The sequence below is a fragment of the Scyliorhinus torazame genome, chromosome 10, assembly GCF_047496885.1.
Source record: "Scyliorhinus torazame isolate Kashiwa2021f chromosome 10, sScyTor2.1, whole genome shotgun sequence".
NCBI lineage: Eukaryota > Metazoa > Chordata > Chondrichthyes > Carcharhiniformes > Scyliorhinidae > Scyliorhinus > Scyliorhinus torazame.
The window spans coordinates 112886335-112908049 of NC_092716.1; the positions used below are offsets into that span (position 1 = coordinate 112886335).

The following is a 21715-nucleotide window of genomic DNA, read 5'->3' on the forward strand; positions in this document are numbered from 1 at the left end:
GCAAAACCTTTGCATAGCCAAAGCACAAATTAAAAATCTCAATGCAACACAATTCGTTACTGGAAATCATCAATATATAAACAAATCAACTCTACAATCTGCAGCAAAGCATAAATCACAAGGGTCAGACTCGGCAATCAGGATTTGAATATCATGGCATTTCACTTGCACTATGCTGGGCTCATGTTAAAGTAATTGCCATGATAAAAGGGTGAATATGCAAGATTGACATATAGATTTATCACAAGTGTGCAACTCATATAGGAAATAATGTACAACACATTAATTCCCAGTCTCAACTTTAAGTGCATCACAGGGCAGCACGGTGGCACAGTGGTTAGTACTGCTGCCTCTCGGCACCGAGGTCCCAGGTTCGATCCCGACCCTGGGTCACTGTCCGTGTGGAGTTTGTACATTCTCCGTGTCTGTGGGTCTCACCTCCACAACCCAAAAGATGTGCAGAGTAGGTGGATTGTCCATGCTAAAATTGCCCCTCAATTGGAATAAAATAATTGGATATTGGATACTCTTTTAAAAAAAAATTAAATTATTTTTAAAAAGTGGATCACAACTCCATGGAGAGTACCGAACAGCTGAACACAAGTTCCCAACACTTTACGACACACACCTATGCCAGACACTCTTATTTATCCAACTCTGCTTTCAGGGCTTCCGATCTGCACACATGAACGAACAGAATACCGCTAACTGCTAAACAGTAGCATTACTTCACAGATTCATTGTTGCAGTGACTATTTTTTAAATAAGGGACCTATATATGAACATTAGTCAACCGAGGCCTATGGACAAGAGCCAAAAGGTACAAAGTTTCAAATCCTCTATTAGTGCACAGGTGACAATTTGCTGCATCATTGTTCTAAACCACCATATATGAAGGCATGAGTTAGTGGCCACAATTTACAACTGTGCAAACTCTTTAACCCCACAATATTACACAGGACGGGCCAAGTAAGGCTTAGCAGTTATGCGCACAAGGGAATTAGGAAGCCAAAAAAAATTAAAGAGGCTGTTTGTAGCATGAGCAAAATCTTGGAAGCAGGTATTCGATCTGCATTCTCAGCAAAGAAACTCTTTTGTGCAGCAGAAAAAAGCTTTAAAGATGGTCATTTGTGGGACATTTGCGCATTTCAAGAGGTTTATGCCACAACTACAGCAAGAATTTCTCCAAAGTCCTTGCAACAGGACAACCATTTTGTGCTCAATACAACCAATGTCATAGAATTCAAATTTTACAACACAAGAGGAAGCCATTGCATGTGCCCTCAATTGACTTGTCCCCATTACCCTGGCCTTTTCATAACAGATTGTTTCCCTCATTGGTTCTGGTAGGCCAATTCATATCCTATCAGTGCGCAAAAAGGTTTTTCCTTAATTACCTGATATTTTGTTTCCTTAATTACCTGATCTAAACTTTTGGAATTTTGAATAGCTCTAATTTTGAAACTTCCCTATTTTAGTGAAAGCAGCTTCTTTTGTCTCCCTTAACAATAAAGCCGTGCCTCCTAAGTGCAATATGTTTGTACCCTCTCCGCGTATTCACGTTAATCCCAAAGTAAAGTGCACAAAGCCTATCACAATATTCTAACTGCAGCCGGACCTTAACCCTGCTAGATAACCTATCAACCCAATTGCCATTTTCACGACAAATAGTATCGACGTGTTCCTTGCATATATGGTTCCTTAAATCTTTTTGTTCATCATTTCTTTATGGAAAAATTCCCCATTTAGTATTCACATTTCCTTTTATTGACCCCCAGAAATGCATCACATTACAATTCTCCACAATAAATTTCATCAGACATCTGCCGACCCAATCTGAAAACCCATTGAGACATGCAAATAAAAACTGCTGTGAAAAAGTCAACATCATGAACTCCCAAGTTAGGGCAGTGTAGAATCCAACTCACAAACATAAACTAGGTCACTATTCATTGGTGCACCACAGCGCTATTACAGAGTCAAATGGTTAGCTTACCATCGAGCAGGCAGCTTAACGCTGAACATCTAATAATTGTCCCTTCCAAATGCGAAAGATTTTACTTTCTCACAAGGTAAAATTATCTCAGTGTTCAAATTATAAGTAAGACTTTTAATGGTGGAATACCACTGCTCTACAATGTGATGCTGTGCAACTTTTAACTCTCTTCCCTCTCCACTTCCCCCATAGTACCAAATCTCAGTTATGTTACCATGGTTTCCCTAATGGAGATAAAGAAAAATATGCCAGTCAAACTCCTAAGCCACTTTCATATATCTTCTGGAAGTCAGCTTACAGCTACATTTGCAGAGATCTGGAAGTAGGTCAACTGTGTTTAAGATTTCTGGATTTTTTTCTGGCTGGAGGGTGTGGGTGTGTGTGTGGGTGGGGGTGGCTCCAAATTTAAAAGCGGGGGGGGGGGGGGGGGGGGGAATCCAAATTTAAACACCCATGCCTGAGCAGTGCACTGGCAATTCACTGCATCTCAGCAGCAATATTTATACTTAAGAATTTTACTGTTTCAATGCTGTCATTTCACCTGCATTGACACCCTTAGAGTCAGCAACTATTGGTGTATTCTTATCAGACAAAACACTTCTGTAGCAGAGGGCAGGCACTCTCAATGTAATATTGACAAAAGACTTGTACGTACTTTGTGCAAAAGCCATAGCCTACTTCTTGCATAAAATCTGCTAGTGAGCTGTCCATCGTTTTCGCTATCCCTCCCGAATCAGTCAGGATCCTATCCATCAGAATGTCCCGTTTTTCAGGATATAGCAGTGGTGCAAGCACCACAGGGCAACGCTCTTGCGGAAAATCTGGTACAAAGAAAAATTCACAATTTATAACAAATACAGTCCTTTTGAAGGGTATACCAGTGGATGTAGAAATCGAGTGAACTATTGGTCCCTCCAAAAATCTAATCATTCGCCCAAAACTGTATTTAAAACTACTCCAGACAAGTAGATAAATTTCCCCTTCTTTTATATCCACCCAGTAATATGCAACCTGCCCCAGACATCATAGTGTCACCATCAGACAGCCAGGCATCTCCCCCTCTAATTTTATCTCCCTCAACCTTCCACTCCCTGCCCTTTTTACACAGCCATTTCCCAGTACTTCCTCAATGCAGCTTAGACGAGCTATGGATGAGCCACTTCCAAAGTTGAATATCCTGTCAACACTATATGCAACTATAAGAAATGCCCCTTTAGATGAGGTGCCCAAAGGTGACCCGCACCTGCAGAATTGTACCTCAGGAATGTGTATATAGCTTGGCAATGTAAAATAGTGCAATTGCCCTCTCAGTGTTGCAGCATCTACAGGATAAGTATATGGTTAAACTAGCATTCAAGGCTAGTCACAGCAATTGCTTTCGCCTCTTCAACTTCCCCCTCTCACAAACACCGGTTGTATGTTGAGAAGCCCGCATCGGCACTAGAGGCCCTCTGGTTCCTCATTTTTATGGCTATTACACAGGACTTGCTTCTCGTCGGTGAATGTCGGCTTATTCAACCGCCGTCAATCCTAACCCTTTCTTTACCAAACATGTATTTTTATTGAGCTTTTAACATTTTATCGCAAATACACACACACCACACCGACACACAATCAGGGAGACAAAGGCTAGGGGGTCAGCCCCCCCTTCTCATGAAGAGCTCTGGCTGCTCTGATACCCCCGGACATGGCCTCAATGTGGGTGCGATTGGTTGGGTCTCCCTAGCACCATTTGCATTTACCCTCCACCTCCGGAAAGAACCCACTCATTCGTGTTCTCGTTAGGTGTGCACTGTGCACCACCTTTAGTTGTTAGGCTCAGCCCTGCGCAAGTGGAGCCCTGCGCATGTGGGGGTGACATTCGCCTTGACCAGTGCTTCGATCCTGACATAAATACATAGGCGCAGACATGGATTGATCAGGGGCAGAAACTGTAGCCTACCTTACCCAGAGACACCAAAACAAAATGTATCATACCCAATCACTCCATCAGTTGAGGCCAACTACCTCAACTTGAGTCGAGGATTAAATTCAGGACTTTTGTAGTCTCTATAGCTCAGCCACTCACTCAATGTTCTGGTTAAACCATTGGCAAGCTGAAGCAGCACATCATGTTGTGCATTTGCTACTTTGCTATTGGAGCTCCAGATATAATAATAATAATTTTTATTGTCACAAGTAAGCTTACTGAAATGAAGTGATTGTGAAAAGTCCCTCGAAGCTACATTCCGGCACCTGTTCGGGAACACAGTGGGAGAATTCAGAATGTCCAAATTACCCAACAGCACGTCTTTCAGGAATTGTGGGAGGAAACCCACGCAGATACAGGGAGAATGTGCAGACTCCACACAGACAGTGACCCAAGCCGGGAATCGAACCTGGGACGCTGGCGCTGAAGCAACCACTGTGCTACCATGCAGCCCAGTGAGCACTTACACCACAGGCTGCAGCAGTTTAAGTGACCCAGCACCACCTTCTCAGGGCTACCACAAGCGGGAAATAAATGGTGACCGTACCACCGAACCCCAAAAATAAAGTACAAAAAATTGTAAGATGGCTGACATTGGAAGCTTTTGGCATTCCCTGGAGCATAATACAGATGTTCATAAAACCTCTACTACAGAGGAATAGCCATCCAGCCTCATATTTCCCAACTTTGCATACGTAGCTCTGTGTGTTGCAGTACTTCGAGTACATATCCAAGATCGTTTTTTTTTCTTTTAAAACGCAATGTGGGATGCTGCCTTTACCACCCCATCGCCCGCTGGGTGGAAATAAAATCTCACTCCACTCTAATGGCTCTTTTCCAATTGTTCATATTAGAGATTACATATCCACACTTTGCTTACCTCTGCGCAATGTCTTAAGGAAAGCGTCAATCTGTTCCTGCCCAACACCAAAAGCTCCTTTTTGCCCAAAAAGGAGATGGGAGAGGAGCAGGTGCAGGACCTCTATTGCAATATCCTGAAAGCCACCTTCTTGGTTCCCACTTACGTCTGCGTCGATGTAAGATCGCAGGAGGTCTGGGAGCTTCTGTTTCACAAACTGGAGAGCTGAAGTTCAAGAGAAACAGCTTTAATAGAAGGACATCACCACCTAAATCCTTTTCAGTCGTGATAGTGCTGGCAATTGAAGTAGCAGGTAGTGCCTGGGGGAAGCTCAATCTGTGAGCAGGAAAGGAGTCAATGGAACAGCTCAACCTGCCAACGGAAAGCTATGTGCTGCTAGAGAGGACTTGTACAGGCTTGCAGAGAGGTAAAGTGCTCAAAATTGACAACACTGTTTTGAGAATTTGCAGGCACCTGTAAATTTCCAACGTGTAGGGAAATAGAGGTACCCTTGCCGTTATTACAGATAACTACGGTTCTGCCACATGTGAAGTTTTGAACTGTACAGAAAAAACAACAGCTAGGGGTGGTGGTAGTACGGGTAATCCACTGATAGTAAATGAATAAAACTGAATCACATGCAATTAAAAATCTAGTGTTCTGGCTACTTCTAATGGTTTTCATTTAATATTTTCAGTTTTTCTTTCAAAGAACAGCTCCTTTTCTGATAAATTAAACCTACAGAAATCAAACCCCAGAAGGAGAGATATGGCTGCGAACTGAGATTTCCCCATTCATAATGTGCCAAAGAACTGTATATAGTTTTCCTCAAGACAGCAAGAGGAAAGCTGACACTCAGCATTTTATTTATCAGCAAAAAACTTGGAACTTCTTTTGAAGAAAGCCAAATGTGCACAATACCAATAATGTGATGTTACAAAATATAGATCCAACACAAACAGGTGAACTTAGAAAGGGCAGTTTACAACTCATTCTTCTAGAAATTCTTAGAATTCCAAAGCGCCAATGGCAGTGAATGTGGGACAGGCAAGACACTTTTCTTAAGGAAGCGCAATGCTGCAAATTTAATAATAAAAATAATTGAGTGCTGGAGCCACTGTTAAAGTAAATGCCCCAAACACAAAAAGTTACTCTTTAAATGGCAGTGCAGTAGAGATATTAGGCTAGTAGGAGACACCTGCCTTGTATCAAGTGACTGCACAGTTCATTCGTAACTGGAAAAATTAACTGATCACCATGTCTGGAAACAAGAGTGCTTGTCCAAGCTATTTCTTCTCATTGTGCAGGCAGACAAATCTAAGCACACATTCCAGCTCCCGAGTAGATTAAAGTTTTGCCTGGGAGAATCTTATTCTAAGTTCTCGCAAGAAGAACTTATGTTACCTTTCCAACTTCACTACATATAACAGCCCTACCCGCACTATTATTATACTTTCACACATTTGTGCTGGTATCACCGCACTAAGAATTAGGTTTGAAGCTAATATTTCATTTTGAACTATAATAGCCAAAAGAACAATGAACAAAGAAAAGCACAGGAACAGACCCTTTGGCCCTCCAAGCCTGCGACGACCATGTTGCCCCGGCTAAACTACAATCTTCTACACTTCCTGGGTCCGTATCCCTTTATTCCCTTCCTATTCATGTATTTGTCAAGATGTCCCTCAAACGTCACTATCGTCCCTGCTTCCACCACCTCCTCCGGCAGCGAGTTCCAGGCACCCACTACCCTCGGTGTAAAAAAAACTTGCCTCGCACATCTCCTCTAAACCCTGCCCCTCGCACCTTAAACCTATGCCCCCCTAGTAATTGACCCCTCTACCCTGGGGAAAAGTCTCTGACTATCCATTCTGTCTATGCCCCTCATAATTTTGTAGACCTGTATCAGGTCGCCCCTCAACCTTCTTCGTTCCAGTGAGAACAAACAGAGTTTATTCAACCACTCCTCATTGCTAATTCCCTCCATACCAGGCAACATCTGCACCCTCTCTAAAACCTCCACATCCTTCTGGTAGTGTGGTGACCAGAATTGAACACGATACTCCAAGTGTGGCCTAACGAAGGTTCTACACAAAAGGAGAGGACAAGAGGGAGAACTACTCTTATCATAGAACATAGAACATAGAAAATACAGCACAGAACAGGCCCTCCGGCCCACGATGTTGTGCCGAACCTTTGTCCTAGATTAATCATAGATTATCATTGAATTTACAGTGCAGAAGGAGGCCATTCGGCCCTTTGAGTCTGCACCAGCTCTTGGAAAGAGCACCCTACCCAAACTCAACACCTCCACCCAACACCAAGGGCAATTTGGACATTAAGGGCAATTTATCATTAGCCAATTCACCTAACCCGCACATCTTTGGACTGTGGGAGGAAACCGGAGCACCCGGAGGAAACCCACGCAGACACGGGGGAGACGTGCAGACTCCGCACAGACAATGACCCAAGCCGGAATCGAACCTGGGACCATGGATCTGTGAAGCAATTGTGCTATCCACAATGCTACCGTGCTGCCCTTAAGAACAAATAAATCTACACTATATCATTTTCCCGTAATCCATGTACAGCTGCTTGAAGGTCCCTAATGTTTCCGACTCAACTACTTCCACAGGCAGTGCATTCCATGCCCCCACTACTCTCTGGGTAAAGAACCTACCTCCTATTAGTCTGGACTGTATTCAAGCCAATGCCTGCGGCGTAGACAGCACGCCAATCCAATCAAGTGTATTATTCAGATAGTCTAATTTCACAGCACAACACAGGTTGAAAATGTGTTACATAATCAAGTTTAGTCACTCACCAAACCCCCGCAGATCTGAGCTAGAAGAATTCAGCAATGCAAGGCCAAAGATGACCTGAAACACAAAGGTGCATGATGTCACAACGCAAATGTGTTGAGTGTAAATTAGAAGCAATATGCAAGGATGTCTATTGAAACAATTACAGTTTTATCACACATCACGTGCTCTTACCTCTTGGACCTTGCTTAACTTGAGCACTTTACTAAGCTGAGTAAACAGATAGGGTGAAGGTTTCAGACTCTGAAGAGAGAAGTAGAATTAATTAGACAAATCAAAATCGCACATGTGGGAAATGCAATATAAAAACACAAGTTGATGAAAATTGCAGAGTCAGCAGATGAAAGAGGAAGAAGGATCAACCTGTCAGGAGATGCAGGAGAACCATTCGCCAGAAAAGTTACATCTAAAATATGAACTCTATATTTCTAGCTTTTTCCAGCTACAGGCACTCATTGTTGTTCATTTTTTGACAACTTATAAACAGCCAATTTATCAAGAAGCTTCCTTTTCGCTCTCAAACTTAGTTAACAGTGAAGGCGTGGACTTCCGGTTGCGGCGATGCGGAGCTAAGCCGCACACTTCGGCAGCTCCCACTAGAACGGACTATTGGGCTCTCCAGAGGAGCCCCAACGGAAATTTTTCGACGACTTCCCGTGTGGGAAGGTGAGAGCAAGGTCCCCCTTCCATAGTATATGGAGTGGACAAGAAGTGGAGCGGTCAAAAAAGCGGTTTTGGAGCAGCGAAAGAAGCGAGGGAGAAAAAACAAGATGGCAGGGAGCAGAGATCGAGCGGCATGGGGGCCGGAGCAGCAGGAGTTTCTCAGGCGTTGCGTGGAGGAGCTTAAGAAAGAGGTGCTGGCGCCACTGCTGACAGCGATCGAGGGGCTAAAGGAGACCCAGAAGGCCCATGGGGTAGAGATCCGAGAGGTGCGGGGAAAAAGCCACTGAGAACGAGGACAAAATTTTGGGGCTGGCGGTGAAGATGGAGGCGCACGAGGCGCTGCACAAGAGGTGGGCCGAAAGATTCGAGGACCTGGAGAACAGGTCAAGGAGGAAGAATCTTCGGATTCTGGGTCTCCCTGAAGGGGTGGAGGGGGCCGATGCCGGGGCATATGTGAGCACGATGCTCCATTCGCTGATGAGTGCGGAGGCCTCTCCGAGTCCCCTGGAGCTAGATGGGGCTCATCGGGTCATGGCGAGGAGACCCAAGGCCAACGAGCCGCCAAGAGCGGTAGTGGTGAGGTTTCATCGTTTCGTGGACAGAGAGTGTGTCCTGAGATGGGCCAAGAAAGAGCGGAGCAGCAGGTGGGAGAATGCGGTGATCCGAATCTATCAGGACTGGAGTACGGAGGTGGCAAAGAAGAGAGCTGGTTTTAATCGGGCCAAGGCGGTGCTGCATTGGAAGGGGGTGAGATTCGGAATGCTGCAGCCAGCGCGATTGTGGGTCACATTTCAGGATCAACACCACTACTTTGAAACGCCTGAAGAGGTGTGGACCTTTATACAAACTGAAAAGTTGGACTCAAACTGAGGGCCTGTGGTTGTGGGGGGGATGTCGGTTGCATACAGGGTTTTAACTATGCGTAAGGAATGTTCCACGGGTTGGGCGATGGATGGGGATGGGGGAAGAGATCTGATGGGGAGACTGTGAGGGAATGTGGGCGCCGGTGCTGTAGGGAGGAGAGGCCCGGGGATGGGGGAATTGGGATAAGGCCGCAACAGGAGCTGCGCCAGAGGGGGCGGGGCTGGCTCTGGAAAGCACGGGCTTTTTCCCTCGTTAGGGAAGGACGGAGCGGGCGGGGGTGGGGGGGGTGGAGGAGTGCACACCGATTGCTGGGGAGGAGGAGATTGGGGGGGGGGGGGCAACGGGAAGGCGGGGGAAGCCGGGGTCAGCTGAATTACAGGAGTGTTATGGGGGGGAGCAAAAGAGCTAGATATAGATCCGGGAGGGGGAGGGGGGGGGGGGAAGAGAGAAATAGGGTTGCTGCTGTATTGGCCGAGGGGGAACTGAAAACAGAAGAGGTGGTCGGGGCGAGGGTCCCCCGTCTGGGGGACTGGAGGGTGCGGGCACGGGACAGGCCTAGAAAAGGAGATGGCTAGTCGGCGGGGGGGGGGAGCCCCCCAATCCGGCTGATAACGTGGAATATGAGTGGCCGGAATGGGCCGGTTAAGAGGGCCCGAGTGTTCGGGCACTTAAAGGCACTGAAGGCAGACGTGGTCATGCTTCAGGAGACACATTTGAAGGTGGCAGACCAGGTCAGGTTAAGAAATGGATGGGTAGGACAGGTATTCCATTCGGGGCTGGATGCGAAGAATAGAGGGGTGGCAATACTGGTGGGGAAGCGGGTGTCGTTTGAGGCCAAGAATATAGTAGTGAACAATGGAGGTCGATACGTGATGGTAAGCGGTAGGCTGCAGGGGGAGTGGGTGATTTTGGTAAACGCCTACGCCCCGAACTGGGACGATGCTGGATTTATGAAGCATATGTTGGGGCGCATTCCGGACCTGGAGGTAGGAAGCTTGATAATGGGGGCACGGGATTTCAACACGGTGTTGGACCCAGCATTAGATCGTTCCAGATCTAGGACGGGGAAGAGGCCGGCTGCGGCCAAGGCGCTTAGGGGGTTTCTGGACCAGATGGGGGGAGTGGATCCATGGAGATTTGCTGGGACCCTGGCCAGGGAATTTTCTTTTTTTCCCCACGTACACAAAGCCTACTCCCGGATAGATTTTTTTGTTCTGAGCAGGGCGCTGATCCCGAAAGTGGAGGGAACGGAGTATTCGGCCAAGCCATCTCAGACGATGCCCCGCACTGGGTGGAACTGGAGTTGGGAGAGGAGAGGGACCAACGCCCGCTGTGGCGTTTGGATGTGGGATTACTGGCAGATGAGGTGGTGTGCAGGAGGGTTCGGGGGTGCATTGAAAGGTATTTGGAGGCCAACGACAACGGGGAGGTGCAGGTGGGGGTAGTATGGGAGGCGCTGAAGGCGGTGGTCAGGGAGGAGTTAATCTCCATCAGGGCTCACAGGGAGAAGAGAGAGGGCAGGGAAAGGGAGAGGTTAGTGGGGGAGATTGTAAGGGTGGACAGGATATATGCAGAGGCCCCTGAAGAGGGACTACTTAGGGAGAGGCAAAGTCTCCAGACGGAATTCGACCTGTTGACCACAGGGAAGGCAGAGGCACAGTGGAGGAAAGCACAGGGGGCGACGTACGAGTATGGGGAGAAGGCGAGCTGGATGCTGGCACATCAGCTCCGTAAGAGGATGGCAGCGAGGGAGATAGGTGGAGTCAAGGATGGCAGGGGAACTACGGTGCGGTGAAAGTAAATGAGGCATTTAAGGCCTTTTATGAGGAGCTGTACAGATCTCAGCCCCCAGCGGGGGAAGAGGGGATGCGACGATTTCTGGATCAACTGAGGTTCCCGAGGGTGGAGGAGCAGGAGGTGACTGGTTTGGGGGCGCCAATTGGGTTGGAGGAGCTGATTAAAGGACTGGGGAGCATGCAGGCGGGGAAGGTCCCGGGACCAGATGGGTTCCCGGTTGAGTTTTACAGGAAGTATGCAGACCCGTTGCTGGTAAGGACTTTCAATGAGGCAAGGGAGGGGGGGGACGCTGCCCCCGACAATGTCCGGGGCGATGATTTCTTTGATCCTGAAGCGGGATAAGGACCCACTGCAATGTGGGTCGTATAGGCCGATCTCGCTCCTCAACGTAGATGCTAAGTTGCTGGCAAAAATGTTGGCTACGAGGATTGAGGACTGTGTCCCGGGTGTGACTCACGAGGACCAGGCGGGATTTGTAAAGGGCAGGCAGCTAAATACCAATATGCGGAGGCTCCTAAACATGATAATGATGCCATCGGTGGAGGGAGAAGCGGAGACAGTGGCAGCTATGGACGCGGGGAAGGCCTTTGACCGAGTAAAGTGGGAGTATCTCTGGGAAGTGTTACGGAGGTTTGGGTAGGGGTTTATCAGTTGGGTTAAGCTCCTATATAGAGCCCCGGTGGCGAGTGTGGTTCTGAATCGGCGGAGGTCGGAGTATTTTCGGCTGTATCGAGGGACGTGGCAGGGGTGCCCCGTCCCCCCTGTTGTTTGCATTAGCAATTGAGCCTTTGGCCATGGCATTAAGGGAGTCCAGGAAATGGAGGGGGGGGGGGGGGGTCCGAGGGGGAGAGGAACATCGGGTGTCGCTGTATGCGGACGACCTGTTGCTGTATGTGACAGATCCAGTGGAGGGGATGGTGGAGGTCATGCAGATCCTAAGGGAGTTTGGGGACTTCTCGGGCTATAAGCTCAATGTAGGGAAAAGTGAGCTCTTCGTGGTGCATCCAGGGGACCAGGGAAGAAGGATAGACGACCTACCGTTGAGGAGGGCGGAAAGGAGCTTTCGGTACTTGGGGATCCAGGTAGCTAGGAGTTGGGGGGCCCTGCACAAACTTAATTTGACGAGGCTGGTGGAGCAGATGGAGGAGGACTTCAAACGATGGGATATGTTGCCACTCTCGCTAGCGGGCAGGGTAGTCGATTAAAATGATGGTCCTCCCGAGGTTTCTTTTTGTGTTCCAGTGCCTTCCTATTATGATCACCAAGGCCTTTTTTAAGAGGGTAGGCAGGAGCATCATGGGTTTTGTGTGAGCAAACAAGACCCCGAGGGTAAGGAGGGGGTTTCTGGAGCGTAGTAGGGACAGAGGAGGGCTGGCGTTGCCGAATCTGGGTGGCTACTATTGGGCAGCCAACGTGGCGATGACCCGTAAGTGTGTGATGGAGGGAGAGGGGGCGGCATGGAAGAGGTTGGAGATGGCGTCCTGCAAAGGAACGAGCCTGAGGGCGCTGGTGACGGCACCGCTGCCGTTCTCGCCGACAAGGTACACCACGGGTCCGGTGGTGGCGGCAACGCAAAAGATCTGGGGGCAGTGGAGACGACACAGGGGTGCGATGGGAGCCTCGGTGTGGTCCCCGATCAGAGATAACCATCGGGTTGTCCCAGGAAGGATGGACGGGGGGTTTCAGAGCTGGCATCGGGCAGGGATCAGGAGGATGGGAGACCTGTTTATAGATGGGACGTTTGCGAGCCTAGGGGCGCTGGAGAAGTTTGGGATACCCCCAGGAAATGCGTTCAGGTACATGCAGGTGAGGGAGTTTGTGAGGCAGCAGGTGAGGGAATTCCCATTGCTCCCGGCACAGGGGATTCAGGACAGGGTGATTTTGGGTGTATGGGTTGGAGAGGGCAAGGTTTCGGCGAAATATCAGGAGATGAAAGAGGAGGAGGAGGCTTTGGTGGAGGAGCTGAAGGACAAATGGGAGGAGGAGTTGGGGAAGGAGATTGAAGAGGGTCTGTGTGCTGATGCCCTGAGTAGGGTTAATTCCTCTTCCTCGTGTGCCAGGCTTAGCATGATACAGTTTAAGGTTATTCACAGAGCGCATACGACAGGGGCGAGGCTGAGCAGGTTCTTTGGGGTGGAGGACAGATGTGGGAGGTGCTCAGGAAGCCCGGCGAATCACGCCCATATGTTCTGGTCGTGCCCGGCACTGGATGGGTTCTGGAGGGGTGTCGCGAGGACTATGTCTAAGGTGGTGAAAGTCCAGGTCAAGCCAAGTTGGGGGCTGGCACTATTTGAGGTGACGGACGAGCCGGGCATGCAGGAGGCCAAAGAGACCGGTATCCTGGCCTTTGCGTCCCTGGTAGCCCGGCGGAGGATCTTGCTATTATGGAAGGATGCGAAGCCCCCCAGTGTGGAAGCCTGGATAAATGACTCGGCAGGGTTCATCAAGCTGGAGAGGATAAAGTTTGCCTTGAAAGGGTCTGCGCAGGGGTTCTTCAGGCGGTGGCAACCGTTCCTAGACTATCTCGCGGAGCGTTAGATGGAGGTTGGTCAGCAGCAGCAACCGGGGGGGGGGGGGAAGAGAGAGATATGGGTGGGCGGGGAAGGGGGTTTTCCTCGGGGCACTTGAAAAGGGAAACACAAACATGAGAAAGTCAATATGTGCAGGAGGAACTCATTGTACAAGGTCTGTATTATGTTGGATTGATATGTTTATGTTTTGTTGTTACTTCTCTTTTCTTTTTTGTTGTGGGGGGTGGGGGGGTTTAAATGGTTGAAAATTTTTGTTCAAAAATTTTGAATAAACATTTAAAAAAAAAAAAACAGTGAAGGCGTCCTGGGCTTCATCATAGGGGCATACAGAACAAAAGCAAAGTAGTTATGTTAAACACTGGCTCGGGCAGCAGAGTGGTTAGCACTGCACCCTGATGGAGCCGAGGACCTGGGTTCGATCCTGGCCCCGGTCACTGTCTGTGTGGAGTTTGCACATTGTCCCCATGCCTGTGTGGATCTCACTCCCAGAACCCAAAGATGTGCAGGCTAGGTAGATTGGCCATTCTAAATTGTTCTTTAATTGAAAAAAAAAAAAAGAATTGGGCACTTTAAATTTATATTAACAAAAAACACCTCTGGTTTGTCCTCAACTGAGTATTGTGTCTGGTTCTGGGCACCAAACCTTAGGAAGAATGTAATGAAAAAAATGAAAGTGAAAATCGCTTGTCACAAGTAGGCTTCAAGTGAAGTTACTGTGAAAAGCCCCTAGTCGTCACATTCCACCGCCTGTTTGGGGAGGCTGGTACAGGAATTGAACGGTGCTGCTGGCCTGCCTTGGTCTGCTTTAAAAGCCAGCGATTTAGCCCTGTGCTAAACCAGCCCCTAGAATGTGAAGGTATTAGAGAGGAAGCAGAAATGATTAATGAGGGAATGGTTCCAGGGATGAGGGGCTTCAGTTATGTATGTAGAATTGAGGGTTTGGGACTGTTTTCCCTGGAGAAGGAAGTGTTGGGAGGAGATTTGATAGCTATATTCCTGGGATGAAGGGTTTGTCTTAAGAAAAGGCTGAGCAAGTTGAGCATATATTCATTGGCGTCTTGAAAAATTCAAGGTGATCTTGTTGAAACAGAAGATTTGAGGGGGCTTGACAGAGTAGATGTTGAAAAGATATTTCCCCTCGTGAAGGAAACTCGAATGATGGGAGACGGTTTCAAAATATGGATGTCTCATTTAAGGCTAAGATGGGGAGGGATATATTCTTTCAGAGGATTGTTATTCTTTGGAATCCTCTTTCCCAGAAAACAGTGGAGGTCGAGTCCTGAATATATTAAAGGTTGACAAGGGAGTTGAAGATTAAAGGTGACAAAAGTGGAGTTACGGCTTCAATTAGATCAACCGTGATGTGCTTGAATGGCACAGCAGACTCAAAAGGGCCAAATGGCATACTCATGTTCCTATTTCTTATGATCTAAACAGCAACTTCCATGGTCATCCATCTTTTCTATCAAGATGTTCACCTAAAATGCTGCATTCAGAGATACGTAGGAATAGAAGCGGGCAATTTAGACCCTTGTACCCATCCTGCCAATGTTGGATTCAGACTGACGTTTACTCAGCTCCATTTGTCCACACATTTTGTCTCAATTTTGAAAAATTGCAACTGACCCAGCTTTCAACGTCTTTTGGGAGAGCAAGTTCTCCATCACTTTCATAAACTGCATCTTTGCCTTCAATTCCACCTTCATACTTAGCCCTTGTACATGAGAATACTGGTGCATTTTGTTGAAGTACTTTAAGGATCTAATACTAGAAACACACTTCAAATGCTTGACACTTTCCTCGCTTTTCATCTACAGCTGCCTGCACATAGGTGAGCGGTTATACTAAATATATTGAAGACATTTTGGCTTTACGGTCATTTTTAAGTCCTACTTTCCATGATACATCAACCGGCTGGTCTTCCATACGATATTAAATGACCTTTTCATTTCCTTCAAGAAACCAGAGCCCAGCTGTTACCAGACTCCTAAACGAACCTCTTATGGACTGACCTCATTAACACTACACCCCTGAATGCTTCACCCGATGCCAGTGTTATGTAGTTACACTGTGTACCTTGTGTTGCCCTATTATGTATTTTCTTTTATTTCCTTTTCATGTACTTAGTGATCTGTTGAGCTGCTCGCAGAAAAATACTTTTCACTGTACCTTGGTACACATGACAATAAACAAAATCTAATCCAATCCAATCTTAGCCAATGCGAATATTCAGAGTTTTCAGAAGTCAAGCTTTTAACCATTTGGCACATTGCTTACTGGCTTACAACCACCGCCCACTCATGATTTTTGTCTTCACTTAGCTTTTTCAGTTTGCTGAACAGTAGCTACAGTATTATTACTCTAATCAAATGTATTGAATGGGGGTGGGGGTGGGAAGGAGCATGAGGGCGCTGGAGGAGAAGTTCGGGCTGGCAAGGGGAAATGACTTTCGGTACTTGCAGGTGCAGGATTTCGTACGTAGACCGGTCCCGTTCTTTCCACGCCTTCCACCAAGGGGGATTCAGGACAGGGTAGTTTCCAGGGGAGAGGTAGGAGAGGGGAGAGTCTTGGATATTTAGGAGGAGCTTATGGGAGCGGAGGACACAGGGCCCGAGGAACTGAAACTCAAGTGGGAGGAGGTGCTTGGTGGGGAGTTGGAGGGAGGCGTATGGGCAGACACTCTGAGGGGGGTAAATGCAACCGCAACATGTGCCACGCGCGGCCTGATTCAGTTCAAGGTAGTTCACCGGGCCCACATGACGGTGGCCCGGGTGAGTAAATTCTTTGGGTTGGAGGACAAGTGTGCCAGATGTGCGGGAGGACCAGCGGACCATGTCCACATGTTCTGGGCGTGCCCAAAGCTCAGGGGGTACTGGCAGGGATTTGCGGACGTCATGTCCCGGGTACTGAAAACAAGGTTGGCGATGAGTCCAGAGGTGGCGATTTTTGGGGTGTCGGAGGACCCGGGAGTCCAGGACGGGATAAAGGCCGACGTTGTGGCCTTTGCTTTCCTGATAGCCCGGCGACGAATCCTGTTGGCCTGTAGGGACTCAAAGTCCCCAAAGACTGAAGTATGGCTGCCGGACATGGCAAGTTTGGTGGGGGGGGGGGGGGGGGTAGAATACTGTAGAGCTGGGGGAAGAATAGGCAGGTCTATTTGCGAGAGAGCAACTTGTAATTGATATTGGCACACTAATCTATATTGTTACTGTTTACAATACCAAGAATACCTCAATAAAATTGTGTTTTAAAAAAAATGTATTGAATGGGGGACTGGGCATGCCAAAAACAGAGTTGAGAGACGTAGAACAAGGATTCTCCTTTTAAAACTCTGCAACGAAAAAAAACTCTACAGTGAAAAGGTTGAGATGGGCTCGATGAAATAGAAGCTGGCACTAGAGAAACAAAGATTTTTTAAAATCCAATATGCCATTCCAGACAGCATTCATTGATTAGAGAGCAGGAAGAAACAGTTAGCTCTTTAAAAAAAAAAAGTACATTTCTTACCCTGCTAGATGTGCAGTTCAGTCAGGCATTTACAAATTCAAACCTCCCTCAATAGCTAGTAAGTAAATATTCCATTATTTCTGTCTTGATCCTCACAAATCAGAAAGGTCCCCATTGCAAGAGCTGGTCTCTGTTAAGTTAGGTCATCTCAACCAGAGTGAAAGCCGGTCAAAAGGAATTGAGAGCAGGGAATTCAATTCAGAGATCCCACTGCTGACCATTAAGGAAATAACTGCCCATGTGTAGCAGACTAACAGAAACAAGAGTGGGCTCAGGTATAATGTCCAGAATCACATATGTAGGGCCAGTTAGGCATAACGTTTGGACAGCTGTCTGCCCATGACAGGGCTAGCACTACTGCCTCACAGCACCAGGGACCCGGGTTCAATTCCAGCCTTTCTCCCACTGCTTGTGTAAAGATATGCAAATCTGGATAGCAAAATTATGCTAAATTGCCCCTTAGCATCCAAAATTGTGCAGATTAGGTGGGGTTATGGAGTTACGGGATAGCTTTGGGGCCTAGGTATGGTGCTCTTTAACATAGTGCAGACTCAATGGCCTCCTCTGCATTATAGGAATTCTATGCTTCTATGACCTTTAGGTAAAGAGGCAAAACCAAAAATGAAATACAGAAATAGTAAAGAATACAGAACAACCTTACTATTCACCAACTCCTTCTCAAGGATACTCACATCCAGTGGAAGAATTAAAAAGTATTCAGAAAAATTAACCTGAAATATACCACTGAATAATTAACAATGAAAATGCATAGTATCTGATGAACTGCCTCAAATTCAATGTGACACATGACATTTATTGAGGATGTAAACTCTTAATATGCAATTTATATACTACAACTTAGAAAGAACATTGATAAAATCAATGCTGATTGACAAAATCAATGCTAGCTAACAGGGGCCATAACATAATTGGTTTTAAGTAATCATGGAAAGAAAACAGATGCAAGATAAAAATGCTCAACTAAGGAAGAGCTCATTTCAGCAATTTAAAAACAGACCCAGCCCAGGTAAATTGGAAAAGATCATTGTCGGGTGAAGCAGTAAGATAACATTGGGATGCATTCACAGTTATTCAGATACAAACTAGACATTTTCCTTTGAGGGAAAAGGTCGGTCTGCTGTGGTGTTCCCAAGGGTGGATTTTGGTCTATCACCCGTGGCAATTTTTATAAAAATCCAAGATTCTGGTGTTGGGAGCAGCTTTATCAAATCTGTCACTGATACAAAACTTGGTACATTAGAGGATGTTAGTCAGGATGACGGACAGTATGCTAAAATGGGTAAATGCATGGCAGATGAAATTCATGGCAGATGAAACTCATTGTGGATAAGTATGAAGGAATGCACTTTGAGGATTAACACAAAAAGTTTGTATACTCCAATAGCACAATTTAGAAAAATGTAGAAGAGCAGAGAGAGACCTTGTTTTCCATATGACAACCCTTAAAGCAGGCAAGAAAAGTGATAAGCTGGTAAGTAATAATATTCATGACATGGGTATAAATAGAGGAATTGAATATCAAAGCAGTGCCATCATGTTAGAAATCCATGAATCACAGTCATCCAGGAAAGATGTAAAGGTATTGGAAGAGGCACTAAGGTTTACCAAGGAACGTCAGTTATGAAAAGTTGGAAAAAATTAGGATTCTTCTCGGAACAGAGGTGGAAAGAGGTGACCCAATAGAGGTTTCCAAGATGATAGGACATTCCCATGAATAGAGCAAAAACATTCCCCTCACGAGTGGATCAAATACTAGAGGTCACAGATTCAGAATCAATGGAAAAGATTTTGAGGAAGAAATGAGAAGACTTTTATTCAGAGTGGAGTACAGCTGAAAAAGAGACATTACATAGAACATACAGTGCAGAAGGAGGCCATTTGGCCCATCGAGTCTGCACCGACCCACTTAAGCCCTCACTTCCACTCTATCCCCGTAACTCAATAACCCCTCCTAAATTTTTTGTTCACTAAGGGCAATTTACCATGGCCAATCCACCTAACCTGCATGTCTTTGGACTGTGGGAGGAAACCGGAGCACCCGGAGGAAACCCACGCACACACGGGGAGAACGTGCAGACTCCGCACAGACAGTGACCCAGCAGGGAATCGAACTTGGGACCCTGGCGCTGTGAAGCCACAGTGCTATCCACTTGTGCTACCATGCTGCTTATGTTCTGTCAAAGCTTTTCATCTTGTACGCATTGGGACAGACACAACGCAAAATTTCAAAGGGAACAATTTATACTGAATGAGAAAAAGGGTGCCGAGTTGGCTCTGATTGGTTGAGATTTTGCCATGGCGAATGTACCTGGGAGCTATTGTTCCCCATGCTTTTGCTTATTGAAGAAAGATGCAATGTTTGGACATATTTCTTTTGCCTCCAGAGGACAGATCTCTGCATCTGAATACATGTAGCTTCTTACCATTCCTGATTTTGCTCACTTGGCTGATACCTACAATGGGGGTGGGGGTTACCTTGAGGAAGGGTGGGCAGGCCACCTATATCCATTGGAGTTTAGAAGAATGAGAAGTGATCTTATTAAAAACATGTAAGATTCTGAGGGGACTTGAAAGGGTGGATATGAAAGGGTGTTTCCCTTTGTGGGACAGATTAGAACAAGGGGACAGTTTAAAAATAAAGGGTCCCCCATTTAAGACGGAGATGAGGAGAATTTTTTTCTGAGGATTGTCAGTCTTTGGAACACTCTTCCGAGAGAGCAGTCAGGTTTTCGCCAAATACGGGCAGTACCAAAGAGCGCGCGCCAAAGTCAGTATAAAACAGACTTCAGGAGAACTTACCCGATATACACCAGCCTCCCGGGATCTACTGGCCTCACCAGCAAGGCCACAGCCCAGCGTCATTCAGCACTGGTCCACACAAACATGGATCAGGCTGAATGGCACCTGGGGGGGGATCTCCCAGACTAGCGGAGGTTCCTGGGTGGTCAGAGATAGTGCAGGGTGGCTCCCTGGCCCACCCCCTGGAACACAGGCACCTTGGCACTGCCCAGCTGGCACCTTGGCACTGCCACTGCCTTTCAGGGCAGCACAGTAACAGTGGTTAGCACGGCTGCTTCACAGCACCAGGGACCCAGGTTCGATTCCCGGCTTGGGCCACTGTCTGTGCGGAGTCTGCACGTTCTCGGTGTCTGCGTGGGTTTCCTCTGGGTGCTCCGATTTCCTCCAAATGTCCCAAAAGACGTGCTTGATAGGTGAATTGGATCTTCTGAATTCTCTGTGTACCCGAACAGGTGCAGGAGTGTGGCGACTAGGGGATTTTCAGTGTTAATGTAAGACTACTTGTGACACGAATAAAGATTAGAAAACGATTAAACAATGGCGGCCCGATCTCAGAGCTCAGCTCAGTGCTGAAAACAATTCTAAGTGTAGGCTAAACCGGTGAGAAACTCCCCAGGGCCCCAAAAAGTGATCAATTGTCACTGGATAGTGGTGGGGAACTCACCAGTAGTGCCGCAGGAAACTCCCTGAAAAACTCTCCACAAATGTTTCTGGAGAAACACGCCCATAATATCCAACATGAGATGAGATTCAGCAATCAAGTGTGCAAAGAATTACGCTTACCACCAATTTAAGATGATCAGTCGGGTTTGTAATGTGGCTCACTTATGGTTGCTATTCATATGTAGGGACCTGTACATTCGCTATGACATGTCTCTATCCATGAGAGCTGACTTGTCAACCAATCAGCAATCCTTTTCCCATGCAGTATACATTATTGTTCCCTTTGGCATTATTACATCTGTCCTGATAAGTGCAAGATTAAAAAGCTTTGACAGCATGTTTCTTCTTTTCAGCAATACTTAAGTTCTAGACTACTAAGTGGCTATTATTCCTATTAAGTCAGACTGGGCTAAATTTGAATATTTGTGGAGTTACTAGTTTTAATTTGATTTAAATTACTATTTTTAAGTTGATTTGAAATGAAATGAAAATTGCTTATTGTCACGAGTAGGCTTCAATGAAATTACTGTGAAAAGCCCCTAGTCGCCACATTCCGACGCCTGTTCGGGGAGGCTGGTACGGGAATTGAACCGTGCTGCTGGCCTGCCTTGGTCTGCTTTAAAAGCCAGCGATTTAGCCCAGTGAGCTAAACCTAAATAACTTTTTTAAATTTTAATTAAATAACTTACTTTAATTTCAATTAAATAGCTATTTAATTTGTCAGATCAAGCAAGATAAATACTCAGGGATAAAGCTAATTAAATAGTATACAGGAGATTGTATATAATCCGACACAAAAACATCTTTCTCAAGTTTAATTTCTAAAGTTTAATTTAAAGGAATAAATCATGGCAGGACAGCTCCAAGGCGTGGTCTGCTCCTCTTGCTCCATGTGGCAAGCTACGGACAGTACCAGTCTCCAGGGTCAGCATGTGTGCAGGAAATGTCTCCCGTTACAGATCCTGGAAGCTCGAGTTTCAGAGCGGGAGTGCCGGCTGGAGACACTGTGGAGCATCCGCGAGTCGGAGAGCATCGTGGATAGCAAGTAGAGAGGTGGTCACACCGCATGCTCAGACTCCACAGACAGGAAGGGAATGGGTGACCACCAGAAAGAGCAAGAGAGCGAGGCAGGTAGTGCAGGAATCTCCTGTGGCCATTCCCCTTCAGAACAGATATACCACTTTGGATACAGTTGAGGGGAATGGCCTCTCAGGGGAAAACAGC

General features: G+C 46.8%; 1 protein-coding gene across 10 annotated transcripts in view; it reads right to left on the bottom strand.

Annotated features, from left to right (window-relative positions):
* The window catches only part of cnot1 (CCR4-NOT transcription complex, subunit 1), a 277488-nt gene that overhangs the window by 177113 nt on the left and 78660 nt on the right, over positions 1-21715 (bottom strand). For all 10 annotated transcript variants that reach the window (XM_072518616.1, XM_072518624.1, XM_072518622.1 and 7 more), the window contains 4 exons: positions 7821-7889; positions 7649-7703; positions 4846-5049; positions 2652-2817 (listed from right to left, as the gene is read on the bottom strand). In XM_072518616.1, the coding sequence (XP_072374717.1) occupies positions 2652-2817; positions 4846-5049; positions 7649-7703; positions 7821-7889 (494 nt within the window). The remainder of the gene's footprint in view (positions 1-2651; positions 2818-4845; positions 5050-7648; positions 7704-7820; positions 7890-21715) is intronic.